The sequence below is a fragment of the Mobula hypostoma genome, chromosome 28 (genome assembly GCF_963921235.1).
Source record: "Mobula hypostoma chromosome 28, sMobHyp1.1, whole genome shotgun sequence".
NCBI classification, from domain to species: Eukaryota; Metazoa; Chordata; class Chondrichthyes; order Myliobatiformes; family Myliobatidae; genus Mobula; species Mobula hypostoma.
The window spans coordinates 11,358,093-11,376,276 of NC_086124.1; the positions used below are offsets into that span (position 1 = coordinate 11,358,093).

Genomic DNA, 18,184 nt, shown 5'->3' on the forward strand with positions numbered 1-18,184 from the left:
CATTTGTGTTTCGGAATGACTGAGTCAAAGTCCTGACCTTAATCCTATAGAAATGCTGTGGCAGGACCTGAAGCAACCAGTTCATACAAGAAAGCCAACCAACGTCCCAGAGATGAAGCAGTTTTTAAGGAAGAATGACCTAAAATTCCTCCAAGCCGATGTGCAGGATGACTCATTTATCTTGTTATTTCATGCTCGTAATTTATTGCTATTTATTTATTACCTGTATTTGCATGGTTTGTTTACAGTTTACAGTTTCTGTTCTATAGATTTGCTAAGTATGCCTGTAGAAAAAGAATCGCAGGGTCACCACAAACATGTGGTGCAAACACTGCTACCCTGACATGTTTGTACACTGATAATAATTCTTACTTTGAACTTTGAATTTTCATACTTGAATTCAAAAAACTTAAGTGGATTAAGGAAAGATCTTCGGTTTTGAGGGTTGCCAGTTCTCTACTAATAGGTTACAGATACGAAACACTGGACAAATTCATCTGAAATCCATTCCTTCAATCAACATTTTAAACAGCTTCTTATGATTCTTCTTCATCATCCAGACCATACTCTTTTCTCCTCACTGCTGCCATCAAGAAGAAGGAATCCCACCACCAGGTTCATGAACAGTTATTACCCCTCAACCATCAGGCTTTTGAAGCAGAGGGGATAATTTCACTCAGCCTTACTCACCCCATCACTGAAATATTTCCCTAACCTATGGACTCACTTTCAAGGACTCTTCATCTCATCTCATGTTTTTGATATTTATTATTATTATTATAATTATTTCCTTCTTTTTGTATTTTCACAGTTTGTTGTCTTCTACACATTGGTTGAATTGAATGCCAAAATTGGGCGGTCTTTCATTGATTCTATTGTAGTTATTATTCTATAGATTTGTTGAGTATGACCACAAGAAAATAACTCTTAGAGTAGTACATGGTGACATATATTGTATGTACTTTGAGGAAACAAATTGTAGCAGCAGAGATGTGGTTTTTGAGGAGGATGCAAAGAATATCATGGACGAAACGAATATCTAACGAGGATGTCATGAACAGAGCAAACACAAAAAGAGAAATAATGTATGAGGTCGTGAAAAGGCAACGTAACTTCACTGGACGTGATTAGGAAAGAGGAGTTAGAAAGCATGGTAATTATGGAAAAGATTGAAGGGAAGAAAGCAAGAGGAAGACAAAGACAAATGATGATAGAGACAGCAGCCAGAGAACTGGAAATGAATACCAATGAATTGATCCACTTGACCCGAAGCAGGAGTATTTGGGCCATGGCAGTCAAAGCTCAAACTGGGCATGGCACCTGATGATGATGATGATGGCTTTGATAATAAATTTACTTTGAATTTTGAACTTTGCTTTTTGTCCTTAAGACAGAGTTGGATATTACCCTATCACTGTCTGTATGAATAGCAAGAACTTCATTTGCTAGGTTTACAGAAGAACAGCATCAGCTTCCCCATGTTAGACCAGGTTGAAGTATACAGTCTCAATGTTCCCAGTTGCAATCTTTCACAGCTCTCTGCATCCAGCAAAGTTTGTGTGTTTTGGAGCCTGTTCTTAAATGGTAACTCACAGTGCAAACAGTTCCCCTCCATCCGTAGCAATGGTAATGGAGATGGAACTGTATTCCCAGTGTACCAAAAGGACTGGGCAGGTTGCTGCACGTAGGAAACCTGCAAGTTCTTTGTGCATGGGTTACTGCAGCAAGAAAACAGGCCCTTCAGCCCAACTGGTCCGTGCTGACCAAGATGCCCCATCCAAGATAGTCCTCACCTTAACCTTCTAAACCTTTCCAACTGTCCAATTGTCTTTATTGTACCTGCCTTAACCAGCTTCCTTTGGCAGCTCCTTACACATATGCAACAACCTTTGTGTTAAAAAAAAGTTACCCCTCAAGTTCTTATTAAATCTCCCCCTCTCACCTTTTAGATCTTGATTCCTTAATCCTAGAAAAAAAGACTGATTGCATTTACTCTAACTACACCCCTCATGGTCACCAGAACTTGCTATGATATATCATCATCATTATGTGCCATGTCATATGACGTAGGCGATCATGGTCTTTCTACGACCAAATTTTTCTAGAGAAATAGTTTGCCATTACCTCCTTCTGGGCAGTGGCTTTACAAAGCGGGTGACCTCAGCTGTTATCAGTACTCTTCAGAGATTGCCTGGCGTCAGTGGTTGCATATCCAGGACTTTCACCAGCCACTCATACAACCATCCACCACTTGCTTTTACCCTGTCCATGCTATTATTGTGAAGAAAAAAATTGGCTTTATTTGTTACTTGTACATTGAAACATACGGTGAAATTAGTTGTTTATACCAAATCAAATCAGCGTGGATTGTGATGGGCAGCCCACAAGCATCACCAAGGTTTTCAGCACCAATTTAGCATGCCCACAACTCACTAACCTCAACCGTACATCTTTGGAATGTGGGAGGAAACCCACGCGGTCATGGGGAGAACGTACAAGCTCCTTACAGGCAGCAGCGGGAATTGAACCCTGATCAGTGATTGATGGTCCTTTTGATGGTAAAGCAATGCGCTAGCCACGATGCTACCATGCTACCCACTCGAAAAAATATTGATGAAATACAACTCGATTCTGTTGAAAAAGAGTTAATTTGGAGTGGAATAATTTCACTTGAATTTCTGGATCAGGAAGTTCACCTTCTCATTTTACAGTGGAATTTTCATTCACTCTCACATGTTGTTATTCTTTTTGTGTTAAAAACCTTTAATATTGGTGTAACACAGAAAATTTTCATCCTCAGTGACCTGAAAAGTGAGCTTATTCACAAATCAACCAGGTTTTCCCAACCCCATTTTTCCTGAAACTGTTCTGTTTAAAGGATCTGTGACCCCAGATTCAACTACTGGTTTTCCCATGGGGGTCAGGTCCTGCTCATTCCTCATTTCAGGAGGGTCAGCTAAATTCCATGGGGATTGGGCAACATTCCCTCTAAATTTTTTTACAGCTGTGCAGACCAGCCATTGCTCCGAGCAGGAAACATTTACACGGCCTGAAAACTGCCCAACACTTTAAATGTTTTTTTTTGTAATATGCATATCAAATAAATACAACCCACAATTCACAGCACAAGTAAACGATGTCAGATATTCAGAAAAACTGACAGATACAATGGTAAAAGTAAAATCTTTTGACTAGGCGGCGTTGGCATTCAGCGGGCAGGCAGTTTATTAACAATGAGCTACCAACTTCCATTCTGTGTTTATTGTTAGAATTTGTAACTTGAAACACTGACAATGTAAATACATTGACGTTCTAAAATGCTTCAAAGTCAAGGTTGTGGGACGTTTATTATTTAGAAAATTTATGGATTATATTCATTAATATAATTAATTATAGGGTATTTCACAATTATATGAACATAGATTTCATTTAATATTAATATATTAACATAATATAAAAGAAAGTTCCAGCTGCATGGCAACAAAGGCTATGTGCGCAGGAGCATTTCAGTTACTGTGTAGCCATGCACCCACACAGCATAGAAGAAACAGTGGATTGGCGACTTTTCCTTCATCCTACAGGTGTGAGCAGGAATATTTGCCTGCATTGCAGACCTCCCCAGAGTGCATGCACTCAGAGACTGTGTTAAAGTCCTTACAGAGACCTCCCGGGATGACTATGACTCTGTGACCTTGGAAAGTCAATCCTTAAACGGTGTGAAGTGACTTCACAAGCCAGAACAAAAAATTCTTGGGTAGAACCGGCTTAAGGTAGCCTTGTGTCAACGTGGAACTGTTGTTTTCACACATGGGCAAACCTTCGTTATCATCTCTCATGGAAGCTGAGTTAATGATTAGGTTTTCATTGAGACTGTGTCCTGGAGCCATGAGCATCACTATCAGAGTGTCTGACGCCTTGAGACCACCAATTGGTTTACTGTGCTTGGTTAAATATAGCTTGCTGCTGAATGATCACGGACAGTACGGTGACAGACAGGTTTCCACACTCTAACCTGCATTATTTACCATTGCAGAATAGTTGATCACTGAAGAAATGGAAGCTCTTTTCATTCAGATTCCAGCCTCTAACCTGCATTATTTACCTTTGCAAAATAGCCCATCACTGAGGGAATGAATGCTCTTTTCATTCAGACATAAGGTAGAGTTGAAATGTCGTTAATGTTGTGAATATTTGGTGTGCACATCTCAATCTGGGCAAGGGTTTATGTTTAGTCCATCTGATAATTAAATTCATGTTAGCTCTTTTCAGGATGGAACATCAGAAACCTAATTCCTAGAGTGAGCTCCATATCAAAATTATTCATTGGGATGAGAAGATTTGCTTGTAATTCACTACTGAATAATTTCCATCTCTGGTTTACACCTTCAGGATCATAGAAAATAAATAAAAAATATCTACCCATTAAAGTTCTGTGGGTGTCACCCATATCTTTCTGACCCTCTTTTCACTTTGGCCCTGCTCTTCCAGATTCAGCGAAGGTAAAGATAGGCTTCAAAAGGCTTAGGCACACAGCATGCCACAGACTTTTACACAGTGCTGTAGTAATTTTATGTATTGCATTGCACTGCTGCTGCTGAAAAAAAAGATCTCATGACATATGTGAGTGACGATAAAGCTGATTCTGATATGGGTCTCTACTGTGGACTGAGAGTGGTAAGGGGGCAAGGAGAGGGGAATCATAAGACCATAAGACTACAAGACATAGGAGCAGAATTAACTCGATTTGGATCATTGAGTCTGCTCCGCCATTTCATCATGGTTGATCCCTTTGTCCTTTGGGGGACATGATTGTCAAAAATCACTCCCATTATGATTGGGTAGGTCAGAAACTGCAGCTGCTTTTCCCATTGATTAGCTCCAAACCTATTCTGGTACTGCTTCCCAACTTTTCCTTCGCTACGTTGACGACTACATTGGTGTTGCTTCCTGCACCCATGCTGAGCTCGTCAATTTCATCGACTTTACTTCAAACTTCCACCCAGCCCTCAAATTCACTTGGCCTATCTCGGACACTTCTCTCCCCTTTCTCGATCTCTCGGTCTCCATCTCTGGAGACAGACCGTCCACTGACTCTTCTACAAGCCCACTGACTCTCATATCTACCTTGACTATACCTCTTCCTACCCTGTCACATGCAAAAATGCCATTCTCTATTCCCAGTTCCTCCGTCTCCACCGCATCTGCTCCCAGGATGAGGCTTTCCGTTGCAGGACATCTCAAATGTCCTTTTTCTTTAAGGATCGTGGTTTCCCTTCTGCCGTCATCAATGATGCCCTCACCCGCATCTCCTCCATTTCCAGCACTTCGGCCCTCACCCCATCCTCCCGCCACCACAACAGGGACAGAGTTCCCCTTGTCCTTACCTACCACCCCACCAGCCTCCAGATCCAGCACATTATCCTCTGCAACTTCTGCCACCTTCAACAGGACCCCACCACTAAGCACATCTTTCCCCCTCCACCCCTCTCCACTTTCTACAGGGATCGGTCCCTCCGCGACTCCCTGATCCACATGTCCCTCCCAACGGATCTCCCACCCGGCACTTATCCCTGTAAGTGCAAGTGCTACACCTGTCCCTACACCTCCTCTCTTGCCACCATTCAGGGCCCCAAACAGTGCTTCCAGGTGAGGCAACACTTCACTTGTGAGTCTGTTGGGGTCATCAATTGCATCCGGTGCTCCCGGTGCAGCCTCCTCTACATCAGTGAAACCCGACGCAGATTGGGGGACCGCTTCGTCTAGCACCTCTGCTCCATCCGCCACAACAGACAGGATCTCCCGGTTGCCACCCACTTCAACTCTGCTTCACGTTCCCATTCAGATGTGTCCATACATGGCCTCCTCTACTGCCATGATGAGGCTAAACTCAGGTTGGAGGAGCAACACCTCATATACCGTCTAGGTAGTCTCCAGTCCCTTGGTATGAACATAGAATTCTCCAACTTCCGGTAATTCCCTCCCCCTCCCTATTTCACTCTTCCCCCTCCCCCAGCTGCCTATCACCTCCCTCATGGTTCCACCTCCTTCTACTACCCATTGTGTTTTCCCCTATTCTTTCCTCACCTTTCCTGCCTATCACCTCCCTGCCTCCCCTCCCCCACCCCTTTATCTTTCCCCTTACTGGTTTTTCACCTGGAACCTACCAACCTTCTGATTCCCACCCTCCCCCCACCTTCTTTATAGGGCCTCTGCCTCTTCCCCCTACAGTCCTGACGAAGGGTTCCGGCCCGAAACGTTGACTGATCGTTTCCACGGATGCTGCCCGACCTGCTGGGTTCCCCCAGCATGTTGTGAGTGCCCATTGGTTAGCTGCCTGATGTCCAGTTTCAAACATCTCGGGTATGAAACAGCACGTGGAGGAGGCTTGTTCTCTTCCTTTGTTTAAGGCAAGCGATGCTCTGCATGCACATTTATGTTTGTTGAATGTATGTTTGCTGAATATTCAGCTTTGCAGTTTCTGTAACTTGTGGAACATGAACGTCTGGTCTAATTTTTACTGTTTGTAAATAAATGATTAATATACTTCTTCGCAGTCGGTGTGTTCTGTCTCACTTGCCAGACCCGTGAACCTGATTCAATGTTACACCCTCTGAGCCCCGATCTGCTGGGTGGCAGAAGGAGAAGGGAGTGGGGAGGGAGCGGGCATCACCAGTAATGATCAATAAACCAATTATTTGGAATCAAATTACCTTGCCTGGAGTCTCAGGGCTGGGAGTGTCCACACCTGCAACAACCCCTTCCCCGCCCTGGCACTCCTTCTCTGCCAGCTGTCCCACACCCCTCCTGTGGCTCTCCACCCTCGCCATTCCCAACATTACTCCCGCCAGATTTACAAACTCATTCTCTGCTCCATGTTGACAAATAAAGCACTGCGCAAAATCCTTAGGCACCCTAGCTTTATATATATATCCAGTACTCTAATTACACCTGAGATAAACATAAAATGTTAATCTGTCTTCGAACTGTATTGCACCGTGATGCATTTCACTGTATGTTACAATATACACGTGACATAATTATCTTAATCTTAAATCTTAACAATTCAGCCTGAAATTGCCATTAAGCCACTTAATCACCTGAATGTGGTCAAGTGTGCCTTCAGGACAACATCCATACACCACTAATCTTCAGGTCATGTCACTCAGGGACTGGTAGCAATATTTTTTTGCGACTGTATGTGCTATTGTAACTATTGGTGCTGTGTGTGACTGCATGCACTGTTTTTTTCCACCTTGGCCTCAGAGGAACCATGTTTCGTTTGGCTGTGCATAGTTGAATCACAATTAAGCTTGAATTAATACCTTGTGCAGGAGCCACGCATCTATTTTCTGCCTGTATTGCACTTTGTCTTGCTTGTTTATTATGGGTAATCTGTCCCGTGGGTGGTAGAAGCAAATGAGCATAGTGAGGTTTTCACGCTTCGTCTTTTGTTCAGTTTAGTCTAGGTACAGCCAGGGTGATTTTTTTTTTGTTGACTGCTAAATTAAATTAAATACAGATAGAATGTTAATGCTACTGCTAGATTGCTATTATACCACTTAGTATCATTATATCACTAGTTTTAGTTTCGTTAGTATTTTATCGCTACAAGATTGTTCATCTTTGCTGGTTTCTTCATAAAGGATTGAACTTCATTATTGTGGCTCACGCGTCATACAGTACCAACCACCATGCTTAGTCTCTATGTGGTTTTGGTCCGGTTTCAAGGAACCACTACACCACGTGAGAAGATATAGACGCTGCCCCGAATGCCGAGATATCAGGCTCAGTGATAGTCCAGTCCATGTCGGAAATGTATAAAAGCAACAGAATCAGACAATAACCATCAATGTGAAACCAGCCTGAAGTCAAGCCAACAAGGTTCAAAGGAATCCATTTTTTGACTGTGTAACTTTATTTTGAAGATTCTACAGATACTGTAGGAATTTCTACAGATGTACTGTGGAGAGCATTCTAACTGGCTGCATCACTGTCTGATTTTGGGAGGGGGGTGTGGACTACCTCATAGGATCGAAGTAAGCTGCAGAGAGCTGCAAACTTCGTCAGCTCCATCATGGGCACTAGTCTCCGTAGTATCCAGGACATCTTGGGTTGGCATGGTGGTGTAGTGGTTAGCACAACTCTTTATAGTACAGGCGACCTGTATTCAATTCCCACTGTTGCCTGTAAGGAGTTTGTACGTTCTCCCCGTGACTGCATGGGTTTCCTCTGGCTACTCCTGTTTCCTCCCACAGTCCAAAGAAGTACTGGTTCGTAGGTTAATTGATCATCATAAATTGCCGCGTGATTAGGCTGAGGTTAATATCAGGGGATTACTGGGTGGCAATCAGGGGATTACTTCGTGCTATATCCAAATGAATAAATAAATCAATAAATCTTCAGAAAGCAATGCCTCAGAAAGGTGGTGTCCATCATTAAGGACCCCCACCACCCAGGTCACGCCTTGTTCTCATTGCTACCATCAGGAAAGAGGTACAGGAGCCTGAAGGCACACACTCAACGATTCAGGAACATATGCCATCTGATTTCTGAATGGACATTGAACCCATGATCACTACCTCACTACTTTTTTATTTTCATTTTTGCACTACTTATTCAATTAACTATTCAATACATATATACTTATTGTAATTCACAGTTTTTTATTATTTCATGATATTGGTTGGTTGGTATCCGTCTGCCTTGAAGGACAATGGGTGACGATGATCATCATCACAAGCCTGGGCAGGAGGTATGGGGATCCTGAGATGCCCAGTCGTCAAGATCCCCCTCTTGGCCTCACCAGTGTAGTCCAAAGGAAAGCTTATGAAGCAATACGTTTGGCACCAGCTTGGCTGCAGGAGCTGCCGGGAGGATGTTCAATGACGTCCGGCCGCCTAAGAGGCTCCACTCTGGACTTGCTGTCTGGGTTTACTCCCGTAGCCTTCGTCTCTCCCGAGGCTGCCCACAAGGCAGTGGAGCAATTTACCCACAGCTGGGGATCTGGTTCACGAGCACCAGGGCGTGTCCACACACCGGTGGGTCTGTGTGCTACATCTGCAGAGGCCAGACCTCCTCCCCGTCCTCTGTAGTTCAGCCTGAGTCCGAAAGGAGCTCAGTTTCCGTGTGTCGCCAGCGAGGAGGCACTACATGAGGCTTGCTGTTGGAGAGACGATGTACTGGCAGGGAGAGACTTACACACTCAGCTCTCCTTTTCCCGAGACAGCTAGCCAGCGGTGGAAGCTGAAAATGAGAGTGACAAGCTCTACCCACTACACTACCACACTAGACGCATCTCAACAACCATTTTGACACGACATATGCCGGGGATATTAAACGTGATTCTGATTCTTCTGCTACTCCAGCTGTTCTTAAGTGAAACTGCAGAAATGTATTTATCCCCCAGCAGTTGCTAGACTCGATATAACTAAACCCATTAATATGAATACAGCATGCAGCATGAGAAAAGATGCGCAAGCAGCTGTATTCTAGCACCTAAATATAAAAAAGCCATGAATGTAAGTCATGCATCTCCTAATAATGGATGTCACGGTAACGGTTGAAATATTGCCGACAAATATTCACATTACTTCCCAAGCTTGAAGAGGGCCTCGACGATGCTGCAGGTTTAGTGGGTTATAGTTAGAATTAGGCAGTAAAATATGAAAGTGGTGTAGCAGATAGAATTATTTGTTGAAGTTATTCAGAACTTCACTTAATTTTCTTTTACTTCTATATGAAATTTTTTTGTTGTTTGCTCTGGAGTGGCAGAGGCAGAGTTCAAGGTTCAAAGAATATTTATCATCAAAGAATGTGTATTACATGCAAACTTGAGAGTCATCTCCTTACAAGCAGCCGTGAAGAGACCTGATAGAAGTTTATATAAGACTATAAAAAGGGTAGACAGCAAATATCTTTTTCCAAGAGTCGAAATACCTAATACGAGAGGGCATGCTTTTGGGTGCGGGAGGTAAGCACAAAGGAGATGTGTGGGGGAAGTTTGTTTTTTGTACACAGAGGATGGTGGGCGTCTAGAATGCACAGGCACATCATTACTGATGTAAAGCTACAAGGTGGCCCACACAGCAGAGACCAGACCACTAGCTGGAATAGTCAGAGACTCTATATGAGCAAACAAATATCCTGGGACCACTTTCTGTGCTTCCATAGCTGATGTCACCTGAACTATCTAGATACCCCGTGACTGGCCGTCAATGACACTCTTCAAAAAATGCACGTGACCTGCGTCCTAGCTGCACACAATGTCCTACAATCACTTCTTGCTATCTCATGAATTGGATGAGGAGAGCTGGCAATCTGCCATCATTCTGTGGCACCTCTGCATCAGCCTGGCGATGAACACATCATAGCTGTGGTCTCCATCTAGATTTTTTGGGGCAGTACAGCTGTGGTGCATCACTAAACTCCATCGGTGAGCCCCTGTACCAGATGTGCTGTGCCTGGTGTCAGATTGCACCCCGACAAGTTATTGATGACGACTACTCTTCTTTTTAACTAAATATGTTCTTTCTTGTAAAAAGTGTGTTTAATTTATGTTCACAAACACAAGGATTTCTGCATCAGCAGTCCAGGGCCCAGCCCGTAAGTGCAATTGTGAAGAAAGTACGTCAGCACCTCTACTTCCTTAGGAGTTTGTGGAGATTCAACACAACATCTAAAACTTTGACCAACATCTATAGATGTGGAGTGGACAATGTATTGACTGGCTGCATCACAGCCTGGTATGGAAATACCAATGCCCTTGAATGAAAAATCCTACAACAAGTAGTAGCTAAGGCCCAGTCCATCACAGGTAAAACCCTCCCTACCATTGAGCACATCTCGTCGTCGTGGCTATCCCTCGAGGTCGAGGATGATGGTCTTCATTCTGTTGATCTACTTATGGGCTCTCAAGTGGCTTATGAGTCCAATCTTGGCTTTGAAAGTTCTTCCGCATTCAGGACAGGTAGTTCCAGATGGCAGATCGGACTTTGGCTGTTGCTGCCTCTCTTTCCATTTTCTTCTCTTTTCTTCTAATTCTGCACATCTGTTGGCTTCGAAAGTTGCTGTTCCTTCTCGGATGATGGCTTGCCAGAGTTTCCTGTCCTTGGCATTGGTTTCCCAATTGTTGATGTCGATGTTACATTTCTTCATGTTGGCTTTTAAGACGTCTTTGAATCTCTTCTTTTATGTTTTTATGTCCGCCTCTTTTATGTTTTCCTTCTTTAAGCTGGGAGTAGAAGATTTGTTTCGGCAGACGTTCGTCTTTCATCCAAACACCATGACCGCTCCATCTTAGTTGGTTCTTGATGATGTAGGCTTCAATGCTTGTTGTTTAAGCCTTTTGACTCGGTATCAAGGGAACTCCTATGAGATGTCCTATCCACCTATGGATGCCCTGAAAAGTACATTCAAATCCTGCGACGACTCCACAATGGCATGCTTGCCACAGTCATGAGCAGCAACAGTAACTGTGAGTCTTTTCAAGTTAGATCAGGAGTAAAACAGGGATGCGTGATTGCCCCAACTTTGTTCACCATCTTCATTGCGACAATCATCCACATTATCAAGGACGACCTACCCCTAGGAATCGAAATTGTCTACAGAACAGATGGCAGACTTTTCAATCTTGCCCGTCTCAAATCCAAAACGAAGACATCCACGAGTTCCCTCATCGAGTTCCAACACGCAGATGAGCACATCTACCTATCGCAGGAAAGCAGCATCCATCATCAGATACCTCCACCACCCAGGACATGCTCTCTTCTCACTGCTGCTATTGGGAATAAGGTACGAGAGCCTCAGGGCTCGCACCACCAGGTTCAGGAACCTCAAACATCAGGTTCCTGAACTAAAGGGAATAACTTTACTCAACTTCACTTGCCCCATCAGCGAAATGTTCCAACAACTCACTTTCCAGGACTCTTCATCTCATGTTCTTGATATTTATTGTTTATTTATTATTATTATTATTATTCTTTTTGTATTTGAACAGTTTGTTGTCTTTTGCACTGTGGTTGAATGCTGTAATGGGCAATCTTCCATTGATTCTGTTATAGGTATTAGTCTACAGATTTATTGAGTAAGCCTACAAGAAAATGTCCTAAACGCCAGTGGTGTAACAAGCAGTAAGTAAGTATGTTTGTGAATGGACTGTTCATAAATCTGACGACAGACAGGAGAAAACTGTTCCTGTAATGTTGAGTGTATGTCTTCAGGCTCCTGTTCCTCCTCTTTGATTATAATTATAATAAGAGGCATATCCTGTGTAACAGCAAAACCAAACCAAAACAAAACAATTGCTGCTGCCCACAACTGCTACGGATTTGTTATATTTGCATGATGTGTCCCCAGCTCCAAATGATTGTTCCAAAAGCCGAATCCTTTATTCGACCTTTCATTAGCAATTGACAATCCTGAAGTGATGAAACTTTAGCATACCCAAGAGTAAGCTGAGCATTATCTCAGGGATCAGCAAAAGATACACCTGCCTGTCCCAAGCTACAAGCTGCCACAAGATAAGCAAGAATACGGAACTTATTCCCTTCACCTTTACCACGCCTCCACTTGTATGACTAGTTACCATAATAACCATAATAAACGTGCAACACACAGAATACAATGCAGATAGAGAACAGATACATCCTGGACGGTGCGCATCCTTACAGATGGATGCTGCCTTCTTGGGGCATCATCATTGATGTCAATGTAAGGAGATGTATTACATGTGTCTGTCATAAAAGAGCAGAATTTCAGGATTCAAGCCTGAAGTTTATTTATCACATGTACATTGAAACATACAATGAAATGCATTGTTTGCGTTAACAGCCAACACACGCAAGGGTGTGCTGGGGGTAGCCCACAAGTGTCACCACATGTGCATAGCTGAACAGAACAACACAAATCACAACAAGTAACGGAACATCAACAGCCAAAACAAGTCCTGTTCCTCCCTCCTTCCCATGCTCATATACAGTCCTTTAACCACAGGGTAGGCCTCCAGCCTCCAACCTTCAGCGGACTTGAACTTGGGCTTGTAGACATTGGGCTTTGGTTTCCACAGTGGATTCACAGACTTGGCTTCGGCCAAGGGGTCTCGACTTCCGGGCTTCCAATTCATCCTTCGGGCCTTGACCCTCACCATCGATTCCAGGTCATGCCAATCACCGAACACTAGGCCTCAAATTCCAGACTCGCTAATGATGGGATCCTGAACGATAGGCCTCCAGCTCCAGTCTCACCGAATGTAATTGGGACTTGTTCCTCTTGCCTATATGGACCTCGGACTCTGGAACCGCTGACAACTCGCTGATCGGTGGGTGGGGGTTCAGTGAGAGGGATGTGGAGGAATTAGAGATCAGAGTCTAAATCTCGGCTTCATGTTCTAAGGCCAGCAATGTAGGTGTGGGACATCCCTGGATTGATGTAAACTGTTGGGCTCGCAGAAAGCAGACGAGGCCACCCTAATAGTCAACATCCAACCGTGTATGTACCTGGTCCGTGTCCCTGGTCTTTAAACGTGAAGTCAAGATTTAGACTCTGGCCTGATCTCTAATTCCCCCATATCCTTGTCCCTGAACCCTAAACTGATCCTTAACTTCCCTCTCTATCCCCAAAACCATCCTTAGAACCTAAAAACACAACTAAACTTGAGACATGACTCAGTGGAGGTCATGGCTTCAAAGTTCGAAGTAAATTTTATTATCAGAGTACGTATATGTCACCACATCCAACCCTGAGGTTCATTTTCCGACAGGCATACTCAGCAAATCTATAGAATAGTAACTGTAACAGGATCAATGAAAGATCAACCAGAGTGCAGAAGACAGCATACTGTGCAAATACAAATATAAATAAATAGCAATAAATAATGAGATAATGAGATAAAGAGACCTTAAAGTGAGATCATTGGCTGTGGGAACATCTCAAAGGATGGGCAAGTGAGTGTAGTTATCCCTTCGAACACAGAACATAGAACACATAACATAGAAATCTGCAGTACATTACAGGCCCTTCAGCCCACAATAGTGTGCTGACCATGTAACCTACTCTAGAACCTGCCTAGAATTTCCCTATCACATAGCCCTTTTTCTAAGCTCTATGTACCTATCTAAGAGTCTCTTAAAAGACCCTATTGTATCCACCTCTACACCTTCGCCGGGAGTGCATTGCATGCACCCACGTTCAAGAGAGGTAAGAATTGTTCCTGAACCTGGCGGTGCGAGTCTTGAGGCTCCTGTACCTTCCACCTGATGGCAGCAGCAAGAAGAGAGCATGGCCTGGGTGGTGGGCATCTCTGATGACGGATGCTGCTTTCCTACGACAGCATTTCAAGTAGTTGCGCTCAATGGCTTGGTGCTAACTTGGACGCGTTGGTGAAAAGCTCAGCTTCATATAACCACGGTACATCTAGTAAGGTCACGCAATTCCTTCTGGCATTGCAATCATTTCTATTCCTTCAAGGGATGTGGGCTTCACAGGCTGGGCCAACATTAACTTATTCATCTCTTATTGCCCTAGAGAAGTTGGTGGTGAGCATGGGCACTAGCCGCGATAGTATCCAAGACATCTTCAAGAAGCGGTGCCTTAGGAAGGCAGGGTCAATCTTTGAGGACCCCCACTCCCCACCAAGACATGTCCTCTTCTCATTGTTACCATCGGGAAGGAGGTACAGAAGCCTGAAGGCACCCACTCAGTGATTCAAGAAAAGCTTCTTCCATCCAATTTCTGAATGAACATTGAACCCATGAACACTACCTCACTACTTTTTTATTTCTGCTTTTCTTTTGCACTGCTTATTTTAAGTTAACTATTTAATAGACATATATATATACTTACTGTAACAGATTTTTTTTCTTCTCTATATTTATCGTGTACTGCTATTCTGAAGTTAAAAAATTTCTCGACGTAAGCTGGTGATATTATGCCTGATTCTGATTTTTGAACTGCTGCACTTCCTAAGGTGTGGATACACCCACAATACTGCTGTGGAGAGGGCTCCAGGATGTTGACCCAGTAACCATATAACAACCATATTACAATTACAGCACGGAAACAGGCCATCTCGGCCCTTCTAGTCCGTGCCAAACTCTTACTCTCACCTAGTCCCACCGACCTGCACTTAGCCCATAACCTTCCATTCCTTTCCTGTCCATATATCTATCCAATTTAACTTTAAGTGACAACATCGTAACAATGAAAATCTGCAATGCATTCCGAGTCAGGATGGTGTGGAGGATGGAGGAGAACTTCTAGGTGGTTATTCCTCTCCATAGATGCTGCCTGACCTGCTGAGATCTTCCAGTACTTTGAGTTTATTTCTTTAATGTAGATATATGTTTTTTTTTTCCTTTTGAATGCTGCATACAGGATCCTATGTGCCTGTGATGCTGTTGCAAGTAAGATTTTCATTGCACCTCTGAATACATGCGCTTGGGCATATGACAACAACCACAACTTTTAACCTTTACACATTGAGTTTCACTGTAACACTCTTCCCTGTAAAGCAAGGGTTCCCAACCTGAGTTCCACGGACCCCTCGGTTAATGGTAAGGCTCACTGGCATTAAAAAGGTTGTGAACCCCTGCTGTAATGTAACCTGATGATCACTTGCAGTGCCAAGTGGCCAAGATGGTTCTGTGGGGTATTGGGCACAAAGACGTACAACGTGCTTCATCGTGACCACTCCCACCCCCTTCGTCTCCTCTTCCCTCAGAAACCCCTCCATCTCCATCTTCTGGGTTGTATCCCAATAACCTGAAAAAAAAACTCATCATACACAGTACTCCAAGTGCAGTCCCACCAACAACTTCTGAAAATGCAACACAGTGTTCCAAATCTTATACTCAGTGCCATGACTGATGAAGGCTAATGTACTAATGCCTTTTTGTCCACTATGCCTACTTGTCATGCTGTTTACAATAGACTATGCATTGTACTTTGAGTTCCTTCTATCCCACTACACTCCCCTGTGCCCTCCTATTCATGATATAAATCCTATAAGACCATCAGAGCATAAGACAGAGGAGCAGAATTGGGCCATTCAGCCCATCGAGTCTGCTCTGCCATTCCATCATGGCTGATCCCAGATCCCACTCAACCCCATACATCTGCCTTCTCACCATAACCTTTGCTGCCCTGACCAATCAGGAAACGATCAACTATCACCTTAAATACACCCACAGACTTGGCCTCCACTACAGTCTATGGCAGAGCATTCCACAGATTTACTACTCTCTGGCTAAAAATATTCCTCCTTACTTCTGTTCTAAAGGGTTGCCCCTCAATTTTGAGGCTGTGCCCTCTAGTTCTGGATACTCCCACCATAGGAAGCATCCTCTCCACATCCATTCTATCTAGTCCTTTCAACATTCGGTAGGTTTTAATGCATTCTTCTAAATTCCAGTGAGTACAGGCCCAAAGCTGCCCAATGCTCTTCATATGTTAACCCCTTCACTCCTGAAACCATCCTCCTGAACCTCCTCTGGACTCTCTATTACGACAACACATCCTTTCTAAGATATGGGGCCCAAAACCATTGACAATACTCCAAGTGCAGCCTGATTAGTGTCTTATAAAGGCTCAGCATTATCTCCTTGCTTTTATATTCTACTCCCCTTGAAATAAATGCTAACATTGCATTTGCCTTCTTTACCACAGAAGCCTACCTTGGCTTCACTTTCCAAAGTGCATTACCTCACACTTAATTTCATTGAAATTCATTTGCCACTCCTCAGCCCAATCCCCTAACTCATCAAGATCCCCCTACGCCAGGAATTCCCAGCCATTTTCATGTCATGGACCAAAGCCATGAAGCAAGGGGTCTGTGGACCCCAGGTTGAAGACCCATGCCCTACGATAACCTTTTTCTCTATCAACAAACCTCCAAATTTTGTGTCTTTTGCAAACTTGCTGATCAAGCCTTGGGCATTCCCATCTATGTCCTTTCGTTTGTAATGTGCCGTGTCGTATAATGTAGCCAGTCATGGTCTTTCCTTGACTATGATCGTTTTTGGCACATTTTTCTACAGAAATGGTTTACCAATGCCTTCTCCTGGACAGTGTCTTTACAAATCAGATGACTCCCAGCCACTGTCAATACTCTTCAGAGATTGTCTGCCTGGTGTCAGCGGTCGCATGACCAGGACTGGTGATACGCACCAGCTGCTCATACGACCATCCACCACCTGCTTCCGTGGCTTCATGTGACCCTGATTGGGGGGTTAAGCAAGGGGGTTACACCTTGCCCAAGGGTGACCTGCAGGCTAGCAGAAGGAAGGAGCACCTTAAACCTCCTTTGGTAGAGACGTATCTCCACCCTACTATCTGCATTCCCATCTGCAAATAATGATTAACAAGAGCACCAAAACCGATCTTATTGCAAATTATATTTCTATTTCCCTCCATAGTTTAAAAGAGAAATCACAATTGAGAAATATAACATGTAATGTCAGCTAGGTTGTACTGTGTAAATCGTCAACCAATATTTAATTGTGGTGTATAGCAATGCAAGTTCCACAGGTCATGTTCTGAGACAAGGATTCCCGTCCATAAACTTACTTTTCTTGGGACATTGCAAACCAGTATTCCTCAGATTTGTTCCGGTCCATATCCCGAGATGTAGCCACTCCAAACTTAAGCAAACGTGTCTTTTTTACAGTAAGTCTGACCTTTAGGCATAAAAACATCAATCGTAGTTTATCTTCATCTTCTTTAGAAGGACACTTGTCTGCAATTTAAAAAAAATAAATTTTTATAATTCTTTAATTGGTATTGGTTAATGTGGTATTGATAGAGATAGGAGGAACATAAACATACAGTGTTCTAGATTATGCAATAGGATTTTTCACAAAACAGTTTTTGAACATTTAAAAGTAAACTAAAAATTAAAGCAAGTTACAATAAAATTCCAATTAGCTGTTCACTTGCATTTTATTTATTGAGAAACAGCATGGGATAGGCCTTCTAGCCCTTTGAGCCATGCCGTCTAGCAATCCTTCGACTTAATCCTAGTCTCCTCATGGGACAATTTACAATGACCAATTAGCCTACCGACCAGTATATCTTTGGACTGTGGGAGGAAACCAGAATGCCAGGAGCAAACCCATGGAGTCACAGAAGAATTCCTTACAGGCAGCAGTGGGAATTGAACCCAAGTTGCCTGCACTGTAGAGCGTTGTGCTAA

At 43.5% G+C, this 18,184-nt stretch overlaps 1 protein-coding gene across 3 annotated transcripts in view; it reads right to left on the reverse strand.

Moving 5' to 3' along the window:
* The window catches only part of si:ch211-15d5.11 (nuclear receptor coactivator 7), a 110,314-nt gene that overhangs the window by 27,985 nt on the left and 64,145 nt on the right, over window positions 1-18,184 (reverse strand). For all 3 annotated transcript variants that reach the window (XM_063034678.1, XM_063034679.1, XM_063034680.1), the window contains one exon: window positions 17,560-17,728. In XM_063034678.1, the coding sequence (XP_062890748.1) occupies window positions 17,560-17,728 (169 nt within the window). The remainder of the gene's footprint in view (window positions 1-17,559; window positions 17,729-18,184) is intronic.